The 25,690-nt window shown below is 40.3% G+C and overlaps 1 protein-coding gene across 1 annotated transcript in view; it reads left to right on the forward strand.

The window, feature by feature from the left end:
• The window catches only part of PARG (poly(ADP-ribose) glycohydrolase), a 126,522-nt gene that overhangs the window by 31,858 nt on the left and 68,974 nt on the right, over positions 1-25,690 (forward strand). Inside the window, 1 exon segment of the mRNA XM_006165904.3 lies at positions 19,130-19,222. Coding sequence (XP_006165966.1) covers positions 19,130-19,222 — 93 coding nt within the window.

Raw genomic sequence — 25,690 nt, forward strand, 5'->3', positions numbered from 1 at the left:
CCCCGAGCTCAGCAGAGCCATACATCAGGGCCCCACTTACCTCTACTTTTTCCTACGTGCAGGGAAAGAATGAATGCCCCAGATGATAGATTCAGCCTGAACACTGCTTTATTTGATGTATCAATAGCTAAATGTACCAGTCCTTGTCTACCAGTCCCTGTCTTCGGTGTCATTAAGGCTGTGAAACCAAAATTACTTCAAGAGGCATATTTGAATATTTCAAATTCATCCTTATTTTAAAATGAATTGCAGTTACCAAAAATAGCCTGATGCATTTGAATGGAAGTAGTTGCATTTTAAAACAAAAACTGTGCCCAATAGGAGAATGAAGGGGAAGGGATTACAGCATGACCATCTCCCTTAGGGGTCAGTTTCTTACTTTCTCTCTCTCTGTCTCAGTGTCTTTGGCAAGTGCACACACCCTGTAGCAAAAACAAAACTAAACAAACTGCAGATTAGTCATTGGTAGCTTTACCTGCAGATTTCTTAGATCCTTTGGACCATCCTCGAATTGATCGGGCGCCTTCACAGGAGTAGTGTAGCAAGTAGGACTAGATCGTACTGTCTAGGCAGAGGCTACTGGCCATGTGGCGCTATTTAAATCAAATTTAATGAAAATGAAATAAAGTTTTCACACTAGCCGCAGTTCAAGGCTCGGGGAGCCGCGTTTGGCCAGTGGGTAGGCCCACGCATGCTCGTCATCGCAGCATGTTTGGTCTGACAGTACTGCACTAGGTCGTGTCTTAGGTTCCTTTGTATCTCTCAGGTCAGATCTCACAGGGGACTTCTGAGATTTCCTACCATCCTCTGCTCTCATTTTAGATTTTTTTCTAGATTGAATATTACTATAAGCAACTGAGTAGAATTTGGCCAGTTTTTTAAAAAGATATTTTGGGACCAGCAGTTAGTGTAATGGCTATGTCGCTGGACTCCCACATAGTTGACCGCGGTTCACACCCCGGACCCCATGGCTTAAACTCACACTGGGCGCATGTGTGTAGGTGCCCAAGATCCCGAGAGGAGAATGGAGCAGAAGGGATTGCGGCATGGCCATCCCCCTCAGGGGTGATTTCTCGCTTTCTGTCTCTCTGTCTCTCTCTGTCTGGCAAGCGCACACGCCCTATAGCAAAATACCTCTCCAAAAAAAGAAAAAAAAAAGATATTTTCATTTTAATAACATTTGTTTTATCTACTAATTGTATTTGTATTTTTATTTTTCTCCAAAGAATCTGCAGCTAGGGGGTGCCCTTAAACCTTTTGGGAAAATTTGTTTCATTTTTGTTTCAGCCTTAATAAGAATGAAATTTGGACAATGATATGATTATTAATTCATACTGGATAATTTAAGGATGAAATTAAGAATTAAGTGCCACAGTATGTATATACGTGAATTACTTAATCTGTGATGTGTGATGAGCCATCTTTGAACTATCTTGTAAATTATTTAAAAGAAAAAAATAAGTACTTTCAAAATACTTCTTAGAATTCAAGAATATCTCTTATTTAAAATTTTGGTAACAGATGAGATTGTTACTATCTATATTTCTTGGACAAATTAAATCCATTTTGCTTCCAGGACTAGAAAACGTATATTACCATTAGCTGTTTTTCTGAAATCTTGTCATGTTGCGCGTGATTGCCTGTCCATAAAAGATGGATAACGCTGTGGCCGTGTGGTACTGAAAGTGTCTGTTGGTTTGTGTGTAATAGCACTGTGGTTTGGTGGTGTTTGCAAGATTGATGGGTCTGACCATGCAGTCATACAGTAATAGAGGTGAGAGATGGGAAAGGCCTAGGAGAGCATCTTATGCCAGCGTAGTTATTCTCTAAGGAATAATCATTTACCATAACACTACCAAGAAGTAAATTCTTCTTTGGAGACCGAGGATAATGAGGGTACAGGGTGTATCATGTTTTGTCTTTTGTAAGATAAGAATACTATGCGTTTTGTTAGATTATCATGAAAAAGATAGTGATTGTGTAGTAAATACTGCTTAGAGATGATTTTCCTTCATGTTTCATAAACCTACACAATTCTATTCTACATGTCTAATCTAATGTAAGAAATCTAATCTTAGCATAAGAAATTGTGTGCCTGTTTTTGATTAGAGGCATGTTTTGCCTCAGCAACTGGATGAAGGTATTCTTCTTAAACTGATTGGGTTCCTAAATTAGTTGTTAGTTATATTGGAAATAGGAGTACATGACGGTAAAATTTCTACCCTACCCACAAAGGCCTGTGAGTTGTGAGCCTCTGATGGCTTGTTTTCTGACATGAGAAATTAGCAGAGTCCTGGTTCAGAACAGGGCAGTGGTGGGAGAGGCTGGAAATGGTCTTGGAAAGGACTGTGGGAGGCTTTCTCCCCTCATTGCTGCTGCTCCTTCCCTGCATTGGCTGATAAGGGCTTGGCCGGAATCGGAGGTTAAGAATAAGAGGAGATTCCACAGTTTCACACTCTTTTTCCCTCTTTTTCCTCCTTCCGCTAGCAATCATTAATGGAGAGGAGACAAAAGCAGCTGCCTAATGTGTCCTGTATTAAAAACCTCCGAACTAATCTAGGGACACGTGCAGGTTATACTTAAAGACGCTCTGATGTACCTCGTGTTTGTACCCTTAGAGCCCATCATTTCAAATGCCTGTAATGAGCTGTGATTTTTTATCGGCATTTCCCAGATGTGAGTCATAGCATTTCAGAAATCGATAGAGAAACCCTTAATAGCTGTTAGAGGAGGAAACTAAGCCAAAGCTAGAGAAAGCGGAGTGGCAGGGTGACCCTTCAGCCGAGGCTGCTCGATGGTCACTGCTGCTGATCAAGGACACTTGGCCTTTCATGTCACCTTGTCCTCTGTCAGTGCTTCATTTCCTATCTCGTGATGTTGTGAGACAAAGTGTTTGGACAGACTTACTTAGGGCCATGAATTACTTATCTGCTGATTTGTGAAATATGCCTTCTTAAATATGAAAATATGAGACTGGCTGTTTCCTAAAAACCAACTGAACTTTATTAAAATTTAGAGAACATTTTTATGGAAACCATAATTGTCATGGGTGATACACATGAGAGATCACCCTGTGGCTGGCCTGTCAGACTTTCATGAGTCTTCAGAAATTAAAGGGAATGAGTGAGTTTGTTTTCTTGTAAGCTGTCATATTTTTCTTGTCAAAGTGTCAGCCTGAGTCGTGCACAGATAAGTGTTAGAAACATTCACCTTCTCCAGTTTATTTTCTTAATCCTTACATAATTTAGTGCTGTGGTTTTTCTTTTTCTTCTAACATTTAATTTTTTTTATATTTCGAAAACATGCCCGAAGAATAGGTGGATCTACAGGATTATAATTTTGATTTATGTTATTTAATTTTTGTAATATGAACCTAGTGCTTAGACTTGCGAAGCCTCTGATGTAGCTCTGGAAAGCTCAGTTCATATACAGTTTAATTAACCTAAGGAAAAAACATAGTGATTTTGCTAAAGGATGAAGATTCTGGAAGGCAGTGGATAAGTAAATGAGCTTTGTAAAATCGGTTAATCCAGACAGATTAATTAATTAAAGTGTCAGTTAATTTAACAAATTGGGTTTTGTTTGTTTATTTTCAAGTTTTTCTATAGGGTGTGTGTGCTCACCAGTGAGGGGCGTGGGGTGTGGGAAATCACACCCTGAGGGGAGGGCCACGATGCAATCCCTTCTCCATTCTCTTTGAGCATGCGTCCCCACAAGCCTGGTGTATTTTTTAAACCACTGGGTCTGAGACTTGAACCCCAAAGTCAGCCATGTGGGACCCAGCTGCCTTAACCTCCATGCCACCTGCTTTACTACAGCACCTGCTGACCCTGTAATATGTATTTTTATTGACACTGTTACATATGAATATCAGTGTTCTGGGCATGGCGAATCAACCACATATCTTGTCTAAAAGAAACTTCTAGTAAGAGCTAGAAAGCGTGTTCATACAGAGCTACAACATAAAGCAGAAAGTCTTTGGAGTCTTGCGAGGAAAAGATAAATTACAAGAGGGGAGAGTTAGCTTCTAGCTGGAGAGAAAATTTGGACAGATTTTGAAGCAAAGTGTTATTTGACCAAAATACCAAAAGATTGGGTAAGTTTTAGCGGCAAAGAGGAAAGACATTCCAGGCATAGAGCATATTGTGTCTGTTGAAGCCGGTAAATCCTGTGGGAGAGTGAATTGTGCGGAGCGGCCTAGTGGGTAAGCTGCACAGAAGGGTTTGGGGCTAGGGGTGTGCTTGTGCTGAGTTAAGACTAGATACACACCTAGGGCAAGAGAGCCTGTTAGTTCAGGTCGTTTGTGCTGTATTGAAAAGCTCGCTTTCAAGTGGAGTGGACTAGTACACCGGGTATACTTGGGCAGAAACTGAGGGTGGGCTAGCAGCAGGGCAGCAGTGCGGTTATAATAGTAATCTTCCGTGAGACTGGTGAGAGCGGAGTCAGGGTAGCTTAGTAGTGCTTAAGGGAAGTGATGAATAAATGACGTCCTGCAGGGGCCATGAATAGGACTTGGCAGTTAATTGCTGTGGGGGTGATACAGGAGGAGGAGGCTCCAGAAAGGTTGTGAATCACAGGCCCATTAGGTAATACTTTGACCGCATTCAGAGCTTTAGAGTTCATAAACACTATTATATCTGAGCCTTCATAGCTCTGTAATTTAAACAGGTATAGTAGAAATATCCTTATTATGTAAAAGAAAAATAAAGAGTTTAGGGATTTTTCTGTGTTAAAACAGAGAATAAATGTAGATCTGGGCCTCTAGCTATAACCTTCCAGTCTTGGCCAGCGTTCCTTTCTCTAAAATATCCTTCCGTGGAGAAGCACCGGAAGGAAGCAAGGCCCTGGCATCCAGGCCCAGTGTGTGCCACTGATTTTCTCGATGCGGGCAAGTTGCTCTACCTTCTTTGAGCCTTAGTTTTTCTAGATGTACTTACCCTTTCTATTTTGCAGAGATAGTTTCAGCATAAACTATTACATTTTCGCCCACTCTTTATTCAGTAAGTAATAACGAATACTAAATACTATGCTTGGTGCTTTAAAACACTGACCCCTTGGGACCAACAGATGGTGTAATGGTTATAACGCTGGATTCCCACGTGGATCACAGTTCGAGTCCTGGACCCAGTGGCTTAAAACTCAGGCTGAGCACGTGTACATGCGTGCCCAAGATCCCAAGAAGAGAATGGAGGAGAAGGGATTACAGCATGACCATCTCCCCCTGCCCTGGGGAGGGAGGAGTTTTCTCACTTTCTGTCTCTCTGTCAGGAAAAACTCTTTCTTAAAAAAATAAAGTCACTAACCTTGCTTTTGCAGTGTTTCACAAATTAGAGAAATAGAGGAAAAATAAGGAAATAAGTAATTATAATAGGCTGGAATAAATATCCCACTGCACGTATAGAATCGCAGGGGGAGGGGTAATTAGGCAAATCAGGGAAGGCTTCATAGGGAGATGTGTACCAAGTCCTGAAGTCTAATTAGTGCCTCAAACAATGGTAGTAAAATGTTAAACAAGGCAGAAGGCAAAATAATAAATGCACCACATCAAAATAGTAGCTGCTTTTGTTGAAAAGTTTGTAATTCTGACCCTGTCCCTGTAATTAGATATTTTCATTTTATGGGTGAGAAAGCAAGTTGAAAGAGGCTATGATTTGATCACAAGCCATCCGTCATAGAGCTGCACGTGTCGCTGAGTGTAGTGCACAGGTAACAGACAGATAAAGAGAAAGCTGGAAGAGGGTGGTGCTTTGCAGCTGCAAGTATACTATTATTCTAGATATTAGAAGTAAAGATAGTAAAGCTGGTGATTTCATGACAGGCAGGATTAACATATATGAAAGAGGATTAGATTCAGTCAATCAAGTGCCCAATCAATGCCCAATCAAAAATTGGTCACGGTATAACCCGTATGATTTCAGTGATCATGCCTTTCAAATATTGAGGTAGAATATAAAACTCATTGTTTAGAAACTCAGAAAATAGAGGAGGGAGCAATTTCCAATTTATTTATAAAGCCAACATATTTCTGATGCTATTATGTGGTAAAGGTTTTACAAAATATTAGCAGATTGAATTCCACACTATGTAAAAAAGGATAAATAACGCGCTAGTGTGGTGTGTCACAGAAAGGCAGGGTATTTTCATGTTTGAAAGGTGCCACCACTGACCGCACAGATGGTACTCGAGCCTGGCACCTGGCACCATTTGTAGCATGGACCCTGTCTACTTTCACCTCTTCTCTTCGGTTCCCCATCCAGATACCAAGTTCTGACGAACCAGCTATTTTCCATTTCTAAAACAATTAGTTTTTAATACACAGCCTTTACTTATAAGGCCTGTATATGCGCCTGGAATTTTCTTGATAACCTCCCTCCACACACCAGGCACACGTGCATGCCTGTGATGGACCAGCAGAGACTGGGGTGGATCATGACATGAAGACCCTGTGGGAGCACCTTTCTCTCTGTCGCTGTCTCCCTCTCTCATAGATTAAATAAAGAAATAAACTTTAAAACTTTTTTTGGTTATAACAGTCCAAGGAAATTAATACCGTGTGGTACTGACATAAGAATCAAATTGGTTGATGGGACAGAGTAGTAAGCCAGAAATAAACCCATACTTACACAGTCGCTTTATTTTGAAGATGCCCAGGCAGTCCAGTGAGGAAAGAAATGTCTTTTCAGGACCAGCAGGTGGCGTAATGGTTACATTGCAGGACTCCTACTTTTCGACCATGGTTTGAGGTTGGGACATGATGACTTAAAACTTAAGCCAGGTGCACATGTGTGCATGCCCAAGATCCTGAGAGGAGAGGAGAGGAGAGGAGAAAGGATTGCGGCGTGACCGTCTCTCCAGTGAATGATTTCTCGTTTTCTACCGACCGCACACACCTTATAGCAAAAAAACTCAAAAAAAGAGAAACGTCTTATCAAGAAACAAGGTTGGAAAACCTGGATATTGATATAACAAAAAAACCGACTTCACCCCTGCTCACACAGCATTTTCTTTTTTCTTTTCTTTTTTTTTTTTTTTTGGAGAGGTTTTTGCCGTACGGCACGTGTGCTCGCCAGACAGACAGAGAGACAGAAAGTGAGAAATCACCCCCCAGGGTGGATGGCCATGCCACAATCCCTTCTCCTCCATTCTCCTCTCGGGCTCTTGGGCACGCACGCACACGCGCCTGGCGTGAGTTTTAAGCCACCGGGTCCGGGACGCAAACTGCGGTCGGCTACGTGGGAGTCCAGCGACATAGCCATTACGCTAACTGCTGGTTCCCACACAGCATTTTCATAGAAAATAATTCTAAATGTAAAAGCTAAAACTGTGGAACTTAGTGGCCTATTTGTTAGGGTGGTCAGATCCCACAGGACTGACTATGCAGTTCAAATCCTGGCCTTGATAGCTTGAGAAACACACTGAGCACACGCGTGTGTTTGTGTGCAGAAAACCCCTACAGGTAGAGAAATGGAGGAGAAGGATTGTGGCATTACCATGACCCATTGGGAAGTATTTTCTTCTTCTCCTTCTCTCTCTGTCTGTCTCTCTCTTTCTGGCAAGTGCACATAACATCTGGAAAATTTAAAAAATAAACAACTAAAACAAACCTTCTTGAGGAAAATATGTTTGTGACTTAGGGATAGGCAAAGATTTCTTAACCACCATGTCACCTGCTGGCTCATAGGTAAAGATTTCTTAAGACATGGGAAGCTTTAACCATAAAGGAGGGAGCCAGAAGCGTGAGGCAGTAATCTGGGAGGCTGAAGGTTCTGGGTTTGCATGTGGAGACGAACTCGTACATGGCAGACACACGAATGCCAGTGTGCTTGGGCTGGCTGAAGCTGAGCCTGGATTGTAGCGTGACAGCCCTATTGGGGATGCCTATCTTTCTGTCTGCTTCTCTCTTTCTCTCTAGTTCATGAAAGAAATAACCTTTAAAAAGTAAAAGACAGGGACCAGCAGGTGGTGTAATGGTTATGTCACTGGACTCCCCCATAGTTGACTACAGTTCAAGTCCAAGACATGGCCACTTAAAACTCACACTGGGTATGTATGCATGCATGCCCAAAATCCTGAGAGGAGAGTGGAGAAGAAGGGATTGTGGCGTGGTCATCCCCTGCTACCCCCCCACTGGGGGTGATTTCTCACTTTCTGTCTCTCCAGTAAGTGCGCACACCCTTTACCAAAAATCTCTCTCCAAAAAAAAAAGACAAAAATTCATGAATATTTGTAATTAAAGAAATCCAGGAAAATGAATAGGCAGGGAAGGGCCAGCAAGTGGCATGGTGGTTACGGTGCCGGACTCACAAATGGCCAACTGCAGTTCGAGTCCTGGACCTGGTGGCTTGCTTTCTCCCACTCCTCCTCTCTCTGTTCAAATTGAAGAAGGAAAATGATAAAATAAAATAAAAAATTCTTAAAAATAAAAAAAATGAATAGGCTAGGGTAAAGACAGGGAGGGAGTATAATATTTGCAAAAATGTTTATCTGACAAAGAACTTATATATAGAATATATAAGGAATTTCCAAAATAAAAAGATAACATTAAAAAATGGGTAAGAATTTAAGATACTTTAGAAAGGTATACAGAGGTATACCAAAGGCCAAAAAACACATTAAAAAGTGGTTGATGTTATTTGTCTTTGAGGAAACATCAATTAAAACTAGAAAGATATTTGTCTATAGACACTAGAAAGGCTAAAATCACAAAGATGAAATGTACCTAGAGATTTGGAGCAATCGAAACTCTACGCTTTGTTGATGGGAGTTTAAAATATTATTACCATGCTGGAAAAAGGTCTAGCTATAACATATATTTACTCTATTACCTATGAAATCATTCCTATACCTAAGAGAAATGAATGCAGATGTACACAAAGTCTCTAGAAGGTTCATAGCAGCTTTTCATATAATAGCCCAGACCTGCTAACAATCTGGGTGTCTGTCAACAGAAGAATGAATAAAGCAGTTCTGGCGGATGCGTGCCATTGAATGAAACAGTGAAAGGCAGGACTGTCCCTCTGCAGTGGTTAAGGGCATAAGATTCCCTCGTGCCCAACCGCATGGTTTAAATCTCAGCCCAGTTACTTGAAGAACCCACTGGACATGCGTGTGCATTCTCAAAATCTCACCAGGAAATGGAGAAGGCATGGCAATGCAGCCGCGCCCTGTTACAGGACGCTTTCTCCTCCTCTCTCTCTGTCCCGACCAGGTGAGCCCACTCATCTTCTGGCAAGAAAAAAAAAAAAAAAAAAGACAAAAAAGAAAAAAACATAAAAGGCAATAAAAAGGAACAAATTATTGATAAAGCAACACAGATGTAACTCAAAAACATTGTACTGAGTTGTTTTGTATTTTAAAAGAGATTTTTGCTATAGGGCACATGTGCTCACTGGAGACATAGAGACAGAGAGAAAGTGAAAAATCACCCCCTACAGGGGATGGACATACATGCACATGAGCCTGGAATGAGTTTCAAGCCACCAGGTCCAGGACTCAAACTGCCGTCGACCATATGGGAGTTTAGCACCTTAACCACTATGTCACCTGCTGGCTCTTGTACTGAGTTTTTTGTTTTGTTTTTTTTTTTTAAAGCCATCCACAAAGCAGTACATCTGTGTTTCCTATATATAAAGTTTTACAACAGATAACACTAGTCTGGCAGAAAAGGTTTAGAAGTGATGGTCTCTGGGAAATAGGATATGCGGCAGGGTTGCCTAGGAAAAGGCATAAGGGAACTTTTTAAGGAAAGCAATGGGGATTTGAGTCATACTGTTGTGTGAAGTTGTAACTCATTGGCTGCTACATTGAAGATTTGTTTATTTCAGAGAATATAAATTTTTTCTTTTTTTTTTTTGAAAAGAGGTTTTTGCTGTAGGGTGTGTGCGCTTGCCAGAAGACAGAAAGAGACAGAAAGCAAGAAATCACCCCCCGGGGGGATGGCCATGCTGCAATCCCCTCTCCTCAATTCTCCTCTTGGGATCTTGGGCACGCACGCACACGTGCCTGGTGTGAGTTTAAGCCACTGGGTGTGGGACTCAAACCACGGTCGACTACATGGGAGTCCAGCGGCATAACCATTATGCTAACGCTGGTCCCTAGTGAATATAAATTTTACTTCAAAATATAAAACATTTCTAAACAAATATTTAGCTCTAGCTGTATATGCAGGCTGAACTGATCGGGATGAAATGTATTGATATCCGCAACTTAATTTATTTTTTACTTTTTAAAGAACTATCTATTTGGTACCAGCAAATGGCATAATGGTTACGTTGTTGGACTCCCACATGGACAACTGTGGTTTGAGGCCTGGACCCAGCAACTGAAAACTCACACCAAGCACATGTGCATGCGTGCCCAAAATCCTGAGAGGTGAAAGGAGAATGGCAGAGAAGGGATTGTAGCATGGCCATCCTCCCTGGGGAGGGGGGGGTGATCTCTCACTTTCTGTCTCTCCAGTGTGTGCATGTACCCTATAGCAAAAATCTCTCAACAAACAAAAAAGAATGATCTATTTAATTACATTTACCATTCTTTTAAAATTTGATGCATTGCACATACATTCAACAGAGAGAAGGGGAAAGAGAGAAAGAGAAAGCCTCCGGGTCTGAAACTGGAACCATGGTTGGCTGTGTGAGAGTCCAGTGTCCCAACCACCGTGCCACCTGTTGGTCCCACAACTTACTTTAAAATGCGTTAAAAATGGGTTAATGGATGTACAGAAGGAGGTATGGATAAATACATGGTAAAAGCAAATACATTTGACCCTTGAACAATGAGGGTTGGGGATGCTAGCCCTCTGCTCAGTTAAAAATCTGCATATAACTGTGTGTATGCACGCATGCGTGTGTGTGTGTGGTGTGTTTTTTGGATTAGGTTTCAGCATGTTGCATTCCTCATACCTCAGCCTCCTAAGTAGATGGGACTGCAGGTGCATGCCACTGCACCCAGCTTTTTATTGTGGGCCAGGAATCAAACGTGGGCCTCCCATGTGAACTCAGCCTGCCAAGCAGCTGCTCCCATCATGTGCTATTGCAGCTGAGTCCAGGGTTTACTTTTTATAAAAATGTTTATCCACCCTTTTCTTCCAAGAGAGAGAAACACTGGTACCGCAACAGAGGCTTCATGTTGCAATCTACCCCAATAAGCCATGCTCCTGGGTACACTGTACACAAGTATACAGCTGACATATTCAGGGAGACCTTGGGACTTGAACCTGGGATCTTCCCATGGCTTCAGCGTTGTGGAACATTACATTACTGCTCCTCTTACATATAACTTTTTATTCCCTCAAAACTTAACTGTTGACAGAAGCCTTACCAATAATATGAACAGTCGACATGTATGGTATATGTATTGTATACTATATTTTTACAATAAAACAAGGTAGAGACAAGAAAATGCTTATTACGAAAGTCATAAGGAAGAGAAAATGCACTTGCAGTATTTAATTCCACACATAACTGTGGAGTTCAAAGGGCCTACTGCATAATAAAACATAAATTGTAGAAACTTAATAGTGAGAGGCCAGGTGCTGGCACAGTGGTACTGCAGCTGGACCCACGTGGGGAAGGTCCTGGTTCACATCCTGGGACCTCAGTGGGCAGCCTGCTAAGACTAGAGGTGGATGGTGGCAGGAAGGGCTTGTTGGGGATGCCGTTTTTCTCTCTAAATAAATAGTATTTTTTCTTATTTTTATATTTTTTTGTTGAGTCTTCAGTGTATATTTATTTTAACTTGGGGGTATTTTTAAAAATTTTCACAATGTTTGGAAAAATGGTTACAAAGGGGAATGATTAAAAAAGTGGTATCAATTCTTCCCTCTTTGCGAGTTTTCCCCCGGCCGCCCTGCGGGAGAGAGGCTGGGATGGCAGATGAGATGCCAGGTTGCCTGGGCGGTGGCGACACAGTCTTTGGGAAGATCATCCATGAGGAAATCCCCACTGAGATAATTTTTGAGGATGACCAGTGTCTCGCTTTTCATGATATTTCCCCTCAGGCACCAACACATTTTCTGGTGATAGCCTAGGAACATTTATCCAAGATTTCTGAAGCAGAGGACAATGATGAAAGGCTTCTTGGACACTTAATGACTGTCGGCAAGAAATGTGCTGCTGATCTGGGCCTGGAGGAGGGCTGTCCAGTGGTGGTGAATAAGGCTCGGGGGGGATGGCCTGTCACGTTCATGTCCATGTTCTAGGGATCAGCAGGTGAATTGGCCTCCTGGTTAAGCGTGTTTTGGGGATAATTTTCCCTCTTATAGGGGACAATCAAGTTTGCAAGTTACAGTGTCAGCACACTTAGTTTTGCCTGTGTATGGAGAGACTGAGAAAGTAATTTGAAACCCCATATGTAATAAAAGACTTTGTTGCATGGTTAAAAAAAACAAATTGACATCAATGTTGTGGAATTCTGTGTAACACTGATCATTCTATAACATGGAATGACTCCTAAGACTTTCTCTTAAGGAAAAACAAGTTGTTGAAAAAAAAAAAAAGTTTGAAAATTAGCAAAACACAAAGCTAAGTGTTTATATGTATATATATATAAATTCTTAGAAGAAATTTTGGAAGGAGATGTCTGAGAAGTAGTTTGGAATTAGGGATTTTAGATCAAGGAAAACTTTGACTTTACCTGAATGTTTGATACTTTGAAGGGAAAAATGCACTTACATATTAAAAATTAATTGAAAAGGGCTAAGGGCCCATGATTAGGCTTTGCATACATGAGGATAAAAAGTTTAACATCCTTAGTATTCAAGGGAACATAAAATAATAGTACCATGTCATTCTAGCTCATATTAAGTTGCAAAGTTAACAGAATGTGGGAAATGCAATATTAGAGGCATAGAATTGAGAACTTTCTGAAACAGCAGTGGTGGGAATATAAACTGATAGACCTTCTAAACAGCAGTTCGACGAAATATATCAAAAGCTGGGTGTGGTGGCGCCCACCCTATGGCAAAAACCTATGGAGGCTGGAGGATTAGAGCATCGAGTCCAACTCTCTCTCTCTCGGTCTCTCTCAACACTCATGCGTTTTGGGCCAGTAAGTAGTGTGGTGTTTGAGGGCACTGGATTCCCACATGGTTGACCACGATTCCAGTCCTGGACCTGGCAACTTGCTTTCTCACTCTCCCTTTCTCTCTCGCTTTGTCTCTCTCTGATCAAATTAAAAAATAATAACACATAGAATTAAATAAATATTTAAAAATATATATATATGGCCTTTTAAAAGCCTGTACTTTTTAATATGGCATTTCTACTTATAGAGATATTCAACAGGTACATGAAGGGATATGTACAAGGAAATTCATTGTAGTGGTAAATGTAACAGTAGAAAATTAGCCACAGCCTGTAAGCCCATCATAAGAGAACTAGAGAAATAAATTGGAGTACGTCCAAATAGTAAACTAATACTCCACTGTTAAAAATGGTGATGTGGATTCTATTTATTTGAGAAAATAGTAAGTAAAATCAAAATACAAACTTTATGGGACCAGCAGTTAGTGTAATGGCTATGTCGCTGAACTCCTATGTAATCGGCCGTGGTTCGAGTCCTGGACCTGGTGGCTTAAACTCATGCCGGGCACGTGTGCATGCGTGCGTGCCCAAGATCCCGAGAGGAGAATGGAGGAGAAGGAATTGCAGCATGGCCATCCCCCCCTGGGGGTGATTTCTCGCTTTCTATCTCTCTGTCTCTCCCTGCCTTTCTGGCGAGCACACACGTCCTGTAGCAAAACCCCCTAAAAAAATACAGAGTTTAATAGATAGTAGCTTAGAAGGATACATTTCAGAAATGTTAGCAGTGGACATCTTGGCACTAGGTTTATGTTGATGTTTATTTTCTTTTTGTTTATGTTCATTTTCTGCAATGAAAATGCATGGCTTTTTTAGAAAAATATTTTAGTGTTTATGAGGACTACATAGCAAAGTAGCAGTCTGCGCATGTGTGCGTGCATCTCCAAAATCCTGAGAGGAGAGTGAGGAGAATGAATTGTAGTGTGACCATCTTCCCTGGGGGGGGGATTTATTGCTTTCTATCTCTCTGAATCTCCAGTGAGCACATGTGCCCTATAGCAAAACTCTCTCTCTCAAAAAAATATATGTATTTATATATACACACACATATATTTTATACACACACACACACACACTCTTGAGCACTTTTAACAGATTTAATTGATCAAATATTCTAAGAAAGAAGTAAGTAAATGTCTCTTCTATTTTGTGTTTGGAGACAGTTAAATCACTTGTTTTGAAATTTGGCAAATTCAGTTACTCTAGGAGTTTCCCCCCTGTTTCTCTCTGCCAGAGAAAGAAGGATAGCCTCTTTCCAGTTCCTGTGCTACGGTTACAGTTGTTGTTCTTCAAGGTTAGGGATGACGTATTGGGGGTCACAGAGATTATGACATTCTGCCCTGAGATCATGAGGTCAGTGACCGTGTCTCTTACTGTTTACCGTTCTGTCATCTTCTGACGCAGTGCCTGGCACATAATAGATACCGGGTACTTGTTAATTAGTTAACTGAATGAATGAATAGATCTATACTCAAAAAAGAGTAGATGGCAAAACATCATTTTAGTTTTGAAATTCCTTGTTCAATTCACATGAAACATGTATTTAACAAATTTGTGGGACTAGAATAAAAAGTTGGTATACACATGTGCGCGTGCTCAGAAACCGTTGCTGCAGACTCTCCAGTAGGTGGCAGGGCTTCACTTGTGGGAGAATCTAATGTCACTCTGCCTTCTACCATCATGGAAATGCTTCCTTATGATTGTCATTATCATAAGTAATAAATGTTGAGTTTTCTTTAATCTAGAATATTTGAGGGCGTTTGCTTCTCATGAAGTTAACAATTGATTTACATCTTTACAAAGCTTTTTCTACTTGCAGTCTGGTTCACATTGTATAAATGAATAATTATACAGAATAATAAATAGTGAAGGTAAGATTTGTATAAAAGAAGTTGAAAACAAACAAAATGCCCCTCAGCTGATGAATGGCTAAACCACTTGGCATGACAGAGATGACTAATCAGTAACAAGAAGGAAGGAACTGTTGATGCTTGCAGCCATGTGAATGGTTCCTTAAGACATTCTGTTGGATGAAAAAAGACGCTCTGAAAGGCACGTAATGGCACCAGCACGTGGCGTGGTGTGGTTAAGGCACTGGACTCCTACATGATTAGCCATAGTTCAAGTCCCAGACCTGGTAGCTTGAAATTTACGCTGAGTGTGTGTGTGTGTGTCCAAAAGTCCAGAAGGAGAATGGAGGAGAAGGGTTTGTGCATGCCCAACCCCCGGGATTTCCCACTTTTCCTCTCTCTGCCTCTCTCCAGTAAGTGCATGTACACGATGGCAAAAACTTGGAAGGAAAGAAGGGAGGAAGGGAGGGAGGGAAAGAAAAAAATAAATGACACATAATATATGATTTCATTAAGTGAGTGAAATAATCACGACAAAATTAGGGTTGTGAAACAGACCAGTGGTTGCTAGAGGATAGGTATAGCAGAGAAAAGAAGATGAGTATGACTGGAAATGTTTCTGTGGAAACAGAACAGCTCTGTGTTTTGATTTTCGTGGTTACACAAAGGTAACAAAATGGCATTAAATGATACACATTGTAATAGTATCAATTTATTGGTTTTAATAATCTGTATTTATATAAAATTTAACCATTGAAGAAAACTGGGTGCAAGGTGTAGTAAACCTCCCTATATTTTTGCAGCATTCTTTGGATCTACAATTATTTTAAAATAAAACATTTTCAAATTTTTATCTTATGAGAGACTGCATGTATGCATGAGAAAAGAGAGAGAAAGGCACCCTCTAAGAAATGTAGTCACGGACCAGCAGTTAGCGTAATGGCTGTGTCGCTGGACTCCCATGTAGGCGACTGTAGTTCGAATCCCGGACCTGGTGGCTTAAACTCATGCCAGGCGCATATGCGTGCATGCCTAAGATCCCGAGAGAATGGAGGAGAAGGGATTGCAGTCTGGCCATCTCTTTGGGGGATGATTTCTCACTTTCTATCTCTCTGTCTCTCTCTATTTTTGGCAGGCGCACGCGCCCTATAGCAAAAAATCTCTCAAAAAAAAAAAAAAAAAAAGAAATGTAGTCACATAATCACCCCTATCCCTCAGCCCTCTGGCCGGTCAGCGTTCTGGGTGCACATGTGTCCTGCAGGCGTCAGGTCAACTTGGGATCCAAACCCATAGCCTGGGAAGTGACTTCCTAGACTGGAGATAAGTACGCTACCACTTGCTTCACCAAGCCTGGACCTCAAAAATAAAAACTTTTCAGGGCCAGCATGTGCTTAAGGTACTGGACTCCCATGTGGTCGACCGTGATTTGAGCCCTGGACCCAATGGCTTGAAACTCATTCTGAGTGCCTGTGTGTGCATGTCCAAAACCCTAAGAGTATAGAAGAGAAGGGATTGAGATGTGGCCATCCTCCCTGGGGGGTGATTTCTCACTTTCTGTCTCTCTGTTTCTTCTGGTGAGCCCATGTGCCCTATAGCAAAAATCTCTAAAAAGAAATGAGTAGTTTTTAAAAGCAAAATCTTCTTTGAGAAAGACAAGCATACTCAGCATGGTTTCGTGTCATGATCTGTCTTCCCTCCTAAGCCTTTCCACCAGCCAGCCAGCCATGGGCATGCGTGTCTACCTGACACGTGCAGTTTGACTTAGGAACTGAGCTCTGATCTTCCATGTGGCTTCCAGCATTGCAGAGCATTGCACTCCTGCTGCCCCACCATGGCTGGACCTTGTTTTCACTTTATCAGAGTTACAGAGTCTTAGTAAAAAGGGGTGGCCATTTAGCACTTTAAAATTCTTTACCTTTTTTTTAGTGTATTGTCTTTCCACTTCAAGAGATTAGGATTTAGGTGTTGTTCTCACGTCATCCATCCTCTCACACCTCTCTCTTATCTCTGCCTCCCCATTTTCCCATGGTAGTCATTATAGTTATTTCATTTATATCAGTGTTCAGTCTTTTCAGTAGAACAGCTTGAACACTATTCACATCTGGGCTATGGTTATGTTTCCTCCCTTCTATAGAATAACTTTTTGTTTTTTTCTAGAATTTATAATTGCCTTATATGCACTTGCTTAATTTCTATACGCCTCTGGTTAGTTGAATCCCATAGTCTCTGAATTGTCTGCTTATTCTGAATGTCATTTATCCCATTTTAATTTAAAGAAGGAGGAAAACATAGAATTGAATTTTAGAACTTTGGTATAAAGACAATTCTGTGTTAGAATATACCTGCACAACCAACAGATGACACAGAAGTTAAGGCAGCTAGATCCCATATGTCCAACTGAGTGGTTTGAGTCCTGGACTCGGTAGCTTGAAAAAATACACCGGGCATATGTGCATACATGCATGCCCAAAATCCCAAGAGGAGAACGAAAGAGAGGATATAAATTATATCTGATACTTTTTCTGTGCACCCATTTACTCAGTCTAGCTACGGAGAGATGAATTGTTTTACCTTTCCTTTGGCTTAGTTTATGTTAGTGAAGAAAATCTGTAGGTAGCTGTAGAGTCTTAATGGTCACATGGGAGATGGGGAGATCTCTGGAGTAGAAACCAGAAGACTTGGGTTTTTGTTCTGATTTGTTGGGTCTTTGGGAAAGTTATGATGCATTTTTTGTATAGAAAAATGTGTCATGACTGTCTCGACAACCTAGTAGTTGCTAATTGATCTTCTCGATCTAGCATGGCTCAGTTAACTTCCTTAGCCTCGGTTTTCTTTTCTCTGTAATAATGACAAGATCAGACTGTTTTATAACTGAGAACTCTTCTACTTAAAAATGTGACTTCAAGCAGATAAATTATTTACTTCAATCTGTATATGTCGTCCAAATTAAGAGTGTCATTATCAATACTTTTAAAGAAATGCCCTGATGTTATCGAGAAATTGGATTAAAAAGCCTTGTAGAGACGAAAAATGATAAAAGATAAAAATGGACCCTGAGGGGCCAGCAGGTTGCATAGTGGTTAAAGCACTGGACCCCTACACAGCCAACTGCAGTTCGAGTCCTGCACCTGGCAGTTTGAAACTTTCACCGTGTGTGTGTGTGTGTGTGTGTGTGTGTGTGTGTGCGCACGCGCCCAAAATCTGGGGAGGAGGATGGAGGAGAAGGGATTACAGAATGGCCAGCCCCCTGGGGAGTGGGTGGATTTCTCACTTTCCCTCTCTCTGCCTCTCTCTTTCTCCATCAATTATACATGCCCTATAGCAAAATCTCTCTTTAAAAAATTGGACCGTGGGACCAACAATTAGTGTAATGGCTATGTCGCTGGATTCCCACGTAGTTGACTGCGGTTCGAGTCCCGTACCTGGTGGCTTAAACTCACGCCGGGCACATGTGCGTGCATACCCAAGATCCCGAGAGGAGAATGGAGGAGAAGGGATTGCGGCGTGACCATCCCCCCTGGGGGGTGATTTCTCGCTTTCTGTCTCTATGTCTCTTTCTGTCTGTCTGGCGAGCGCACGCACCCTATAGCAAAATCCTCTCCTAAATAAATAAATAAATAAATAAATAAAAATAAAAAAATTGGACCGTGAATGTAATTTTTGTGCTTCAAATTATGATTTGGGAATTGTGGTTTTAACTTCCCGAGAATATCTAGAAAAGGAAAATTCTAAGATCATAAGAACTCACATTTACTCCCAATAAGTTAGATTTGACACACGTTCTGAGGTAACCACTGTGGCTTTTACGCATAGCAATTTTCTTAAATTATAAACTGTCAAAGTTACCTGCATCCTTGGGGGATTTTGAGAGAGTTTTTAGTGGTCTAATAGTTTTCAGACCGAGGGCAGATTATACTTTTTTTCACTTGCAAGTATTTTGTTTAATTGTGAAAATCAATGTGAGAGATATTTGATATTTGGGATTCTCAATTTCGAGAGGGCATTGAGGTAAATTGTATACATTTGGAAATAAACTTGTAAGTTTATTGGTGGATCCCTAGTGTACTTTTGTTTGATGATGATAATGTGTCTTAGTGCATCCCACGAAAAACATATGTAATTTAGTTTTATAACAAACAATTGTTGATTGGTTGTTGTTCACTAGTTATTATTCACCTAACATGTATTATTGATTTTCAGGTACTTGAAGAAGCAGAAGCTCAACATTTGTCTCAATCTATTTTGCCTGATATGGTGAAAATCGCACTCTGTCTGCCAAGTATTTGCACGCAGGTTAGTGGATGTAACTTCCTCAGTGGCTTTCCTGAGACTCACAGTGGAATTTCCTTTAAATTGTAATGACCAAGGTCACAGAGAGATGTGAGGAAGATTTCTGCCAAAGTGTATGGTAATTTGGTTACATTAAAGAAAAGGTCAGAGGCTAGACAGAATGCTCCAAGTGCACATTAAAAATGTAGCATTCAGTTTCTGGTCTCCAGTTTACACTGTGGAAGTTTGTTTACTCTTTTTGTTTAAACAATTTCTAACTTGAAAGAAAAAGGTAGTCATTTTTACAAAACTAATGGATTTGAGATAATTTATTTTCAAAGTAGCTTGATGCTACCCACTTCTTCCTGACCTTCCTGTCCCATTCATTACTGTATAGCAAATGAGTTCATGGTACTTTCTGAACTTCTAAAAAGGAAGAATCCAATATTACTGTATTTTGTTTGGGGTGTATTAATTATATATTGGTGCATAACAAATTCCCTCAAAATTTAGAGGCTTAAAAATACATATTTATGAGACCAGCAGTTGGCATAATGGCTGTGTTGCTGGACTTTCATGTAGTCAACCATGGTTCACGTCCCAGACCCGGTGGCTCAAACTCATGACAGGAGCATGTGCATGTGCCCAAGATCCCGGGAGGACAATGGAGGAGAAGGGATTGCAGCGTGGCCAATCCCCCCGGGGGGTGATTTCTCGCTTTCTGTCTCTCTCTTTCTCTCTGGCGAACGCACACGCCCTATAGCAAAAACCTCTCCAAAAGAAAAAGACATATTTATTGTCTCATTGTTTCTGGTGGTCAGGAGTTGGGAGCAGCTTAGCTGAGTGGTTGTGGCCCAGTCTCTGTTATGTTTGTAGTTTGGATGTCGGGCAGGGATGTAGTCATTTGAAGGCTTGGTTCATTCATGTAGCTGTTGACAGGAGGTCTCGCCATGGGCCTCTCTGTGGGCAGCTTGAGTGTCCTCAGGACATAGTAGCTAACTTCCCCAGAGAGCAGTCCCGGGGGAGAGCGAGGAAGCTGCAGTGTGAATGACCTAGTTTCTCAAGGCACTCAGTACAGTTCCCCTGTTTCTCTATTTATTGGAAGCTAGTCTTAGTCCAGCTGATACACAAAAGGAGGGGAATTAGGACCCCTTTCTTAAAGGAGGAGAATCAAAGAATGTGTGAACATATTTTCACACTTTCATAGTATGGTATTGTTTCGTTTTTCGAAATTTTCTTTCTTTGTTTCTCGCAACAGTGACTTGAATCTGCCTTTGTCTTCTATTTGTAAGGCCATCTCCCTTGCTGCGTAGGTGCTAGTCAGGTTCCGCTAACACTGTTGCACCACAGGGACCCAAGGACACTTTGGGCAGAACAATCTGGGATAGTCTAATTACTGTTATATGCCTTTGGCACACCCCAGCCATAAGCACAGTCACTGGGAGAACAAAAAGGTGTTGATACCACACCCGTGTCCAGATGCCTGCTTGAGGTCATACTACCTTCAGTTGAGAACTAGTAAATGTTTTTCATGGTGCCAGCATTTCACTTCTAAGTCTCCCATTTTATGTAACTTTAATTTCATCTCAGTAATGTATTTTGTCTGAAATAATTTTTATTCTTGGACAGGGAAAATATTTTTTAAAACATGCCCTCTTGTTATTTCTTTTAGAAGTTATTTGCTTAATTATAGTCAAAAAATTTTCTCCTTTCTTTACCTAGAAAGATCTCTCGCTGCCTCCTAGCTCTGCCTAACCTTTACTTCCCCTCTGAAGGTTTCCCTGCCTCTTTTAGCCAAGGTGAATCCCACCTGTTGCACTCAAGTCATGCTTTCTTTACACATTGTTTGTAAATTGTCTTTACATATTTTCTCCCACTAGTTCATATTCTTTGGAGGGAGATCTTCTTTGTGGTTCTGGGTTTTACATGGTACTTAAATGAATGCTTTTTAAATTCACTGTGTAGTTCTTAATCAGCAGTATGTATCCTTCAGATAGGGGTCACTCAGTCTCTTAGAACCAAAATCAGACACACGGTTCCCTAACTTCTTGTCCAAGCTGAGAACATCTGTCTTTCGTTAGTGTATTACTGTGGAGAACATGCTCTGTCCTCTACTGGAAAGCCAATTTCTGCTAAGATTTGGATTTGGTATTTAAATGACTTTTTTTTTTTTTTTTTGAGAGGTTTTCGCTATAGGGCGCGTGCACTTGCCAGACAGAGAGAGAGACATACAGACAGAAAGCGAGAGATCACCCCCCAGGGGGGATGGTCACGCCACATTCCCTTCTCCTCCATTCTCCTCTCGGGATCTTGGGCACGCACGCACACGCGCCCGGTGTGAGTTTTAAGCCACCGGGTCCGGGATGCGAACCGTGGTTGACTATGTGGGAGTCCAGCGACATAGACATTATGCTAACTGCTGGTTCCCTAAATAACGTATTTTGTCAAGTTAAATTGTATATGTTAGATTTTAAAATTTATCACATTAAAGTAGTACAGGTCATATCTAAAAGGTTAAAAAAAAAAAAAAGAAAAAAATATATAAGATTTTCACCATAGGGTACGTATGCTGGCCAGAGACAGTGAAAGAGATAGTGAAAAATCACCTCCTCAGGGGGACATCCATGCCACAATCCCTTCATCTCCTAGGATTTTGGGGACGTGATTTTTCTTTCTTTCTTTTTAATATAGGTTTTTGCCATAGGGCACATGTGCTCACCAGAGAGAGAGAGAGACAGGGAAAGTGAGAAATCACCCCGCAAGAGGGATGACCATGCTATAATCCCTTCTTCTCTTGGGATTTTGGGCATGCACACATATGGCATGATTTTCATGCCACTGAGTCTGGGGCTCAAATCATGGTCAGCCATGTGAGAGTCTAGCATCTTTTTTTTTTTTTTTTCCCTTGGAGAGGTTTTTGCTATAGGGCGCGTGTGCTCGCCAGACAGACAGAGAGAGACAGAGAGACAGAAAGCGAGAAATCACCCCCCAGGGGGAATGGCCACGCCACAGTCCCTTCTCCTCCATTCTCCTCTTGGGATCTTGGGCACGCTCGCAAATGCGCCCGGCGTGAGTTTAAGCCACCGGGTCCGGGACTCGAACCGCGTTTCTACATGGGATTCCAGCGACATAGCCATTACTCTAACCGCTGGTCCCAAGAGAGTCTAGCATCTTAACTACTATACTGCTCATTGGTCTCTGGTCTGATTTTTCTTTTCTTTCTTTTTTTTTTTTTTCCACTTTTAAAAATTTATTGTCATAATCTTTTTTATATAACACTGAATCACATATATCTTTACAGTGTATTACATATTTTTTACATTTACCTTTTTCCTGCATGATTAACATATGTGTCAGTCAAGACAAAAGATCTTAACTACTATACTGCTCATTGGTCTCTGGTCTGATTTTTCTTTTCTTTCTTTTTTTTTTTTTTCCACTTTTAAAAATTTATTGTCATAATCTTTTTTATATAACACTGAATCACATATATCTTTACAGTGTATTACATATTTTTTACATTTACCTTTTTCCTGCATGATTAACATATGTGTCAGTCAAGACAAAAGACATTACTATCCACATCATCATCATCATCAAATAGCTTTTTATTTTTTTTCAGATTATTTTTATTTTTTGTTCTCATTTTTTTTTAACACATTCAATCACTATACATCATTTGGCTTGTAAAGAGAATTTGCCCAACCTGAAATACTTCTCGGACCAGTTCAGTTGAGAATATTATATGTGTTATTAACAGGTAATAAACTGTATCTGTGTCCCACTAATGTCATGCCTCACTATTTGTTCTCTTGCTCTCCTTCTCTATACTCTCCCCTTCTACCACCCTGTTACACACTGTTTTTAGCATCCATAACTATTTCCACTGCTTTTATGCCCTCCAATATTTTGATCTCTACCATAAAGTGCAGATAGTTGGTATATATTAAGTAGAAACATACAATATCTATCTTTCATATCCTGGCTTGCTTCACTCAGCAGTAGATCCTCCATATATTTGACCACTTTCTATCGAGTGCCAGGGTCTTGTTGTTTTTTTATGACTGAGTGGTATTCCATAGAGTATATGTACCACATTTTTTCCATCCATTCATCTGTCTGTGGACATTTAGGTTGGTTCCATGTCTTAGCGATCGTGAATAATGCTGCCATAAACATTGATGTGCAAGGGCTTTTCCTACTGAGCATTCTCCTATCCTTTGGGTAGATACCCAGAATTGGGATTTCTGGATCAAATGGTAGTTTTATTTATAGGTCTCGGAGGAACCTTCATATTGTTTTCCACAGTTGCTGAACCAGTTTACATTCCCACCAACAGTGTAGGAGAGTTCCCTTTCACCACATCCCTGCCAACACTTAACACTTTTTGTATTTCTAATCTTTGCCATTATGACAGGGGTTAGGTGATATCTCATTGTGGTTTTAATCTGCATCTCCCTTATGATGAAGAGTGTTGAGCACTTCCTCATATGCTTTTTGGCTATTTGTATGTGTTCCTTAGATTTTCGTTTAGCTCATTTTCTCATCTTTTAATTGTGTTTTTTTTTTTTTTTTTTTTTTTTTTTTTCTGGTAAGCTGCTTGAGTTCCCTGTGTATTCTGGTTATCAGTCCCTTGTCTGAGGCAAATTTGACAAAAATATTCTCCCATTCTGAAGGTTGTCGATTCATACTTATTACTGTGTCCTTTGCTGTGCAGAAACTTCTTAATCTGATATGGTCCCACTTGTTTATTTTAGGGATTATTGCCTGTGCTTTGGGAGTCTTATTTAAGAATTCTTTGCCTACCGCAATGTCTCCCAGAGTTTTCCCAGTATTTTCCACCACTGGTTTTATAGTTTGAGGTCATAGGTTCAGATCTTTGATCCATTTTGAGTTGATTTTTGTTAATGGTGAAAGATGGGGATTCAGTTTCATCTTTCTGCAGGTGGATACTCAGTTTTTTCAGCACCATTTGCTAAAAAGGTTTTCCTTTTCCCAGTGGCTTTACTGGTTTCCTTTGTCAAAAATCAGTTGACTGTAAGCTTTGGGGTTTATTTCTGGGATCTCTCTTCTATTCCATTGGTCCACCTGTCTGTGCCAATACCATGCTGTTTTGATTATCACAGCTTTATAGTATATCTTGGGGTGAGAGAATGATATGCCACCCACTCCACTCTTCTTGCACAGGATTGCTTTGACAATATGAGGTCTTTTATGATTCCAGACAAATTCTATGATTGTCTTTTCTAGATCTTTGAAGAATTTCTCTGGAATTTTGATTGAAATCGCATTAAATACGTAGATTAATTTTGGGTAGAATTGCCATGTTGATTACGTTAATTCTTCCAGTCCAGGAACATGGGATGTCTTTCCACTTTATGTCATTTTCAATATATTTTTTAAGATTTCCATAGTTTTCTTTGTAAAGGTCTTTGACTTCCTTAGGTTTATCCCTAGGTATCTTACAACTTTTGTGGCTATGATAAAAGGGATTTCTTTCTTCAGCTCTACTTTGTTTACCTTGTTGTTTGTAAATAGAAATGCTGTAGATTTTTGGATGTTGATTTTTATATCTTGACACTTTTCTGTATTCATTTATTACTTCAAGAAATTTTTTTCATGGAAACCTTTGGGTTTTCTAAGTATACCATCATGAAATCTGCAAATAGAGATATTTTCAATTCTTCTTTGCCTATTTGAATGCCTTTTATATTGTTCTATTTTCTGATTGCATTGGCTAAGACTTCCAGCACTATATTGAAAAGCAATGGAGAAAGTGAGCAGCCTTGTCTGGTACCAGTTTTTAGTGGAAAAGCTTTTAGTTTTTCCCATTCAGTATGTTAGCTATTGTTTTTTTACAGATGGCTTTTATTGTGTTGAGAAATGACCCTTCTATACTAATCTTACTGAGAGTTTTAATCATGAAAGGATGTTGTTTTTTATCAAATGCTTTCTCTGCATCAATTGAAATGATCATATGGTTTTTTTCTTTCTTTCTGTTAATATGATATATTATATTTATGATCTTCCATATTTTGAACTACCCTTATATCCCTGGGATAAAGCCTACTTGGTCGATGAATAATCTTTGTTCTATGTTGTTGGATACGATTTGCAAGTATCTTGTTGAGAATTTTTCCATCTATATTTGTTAGAGATATTGATCTGTAGTTTTCCTTTTTTTGTCATGTCCTTATCTGTTTTGGGAATGAGGATAATGGAGGCTTTGTAAAATGAATTTGGAAAATTTCCTTCCTTTTGGATCTTTAGAAATAATTTGAGTAGGATAGGGGTTAACTCTTCCTTAAAAGTTTTATAGAATTCAGAAGTGAAGCCATCCTGACCTGGGCTTTTGTTTGTTGGAAGTTATTTATTACTGATTCAATCTCATGGCTTGTTGTGGGTCTATTCAGGTTTTCTGTGTCCTCCTAATTTGATCTTGGTAGATTATATGCATCCAGAAATTTGTCCATCTCCTTCATGTTCTCTTGT

This window comes from Tupaia chinensis, unplaced genomic scaffold (genome assembly GCF_000334495.1).
Source record: "Tupaia chinensis unplaced genomic scaffold, TupChi_1.0 Scaffold144071_2, whole genome shotgun sequence".
NCBI lineage: Eukaryota > Metazoa > Chordata > Mammalia > Scandentia > Tupaiidae > Tupaia > Tupaia belangeri.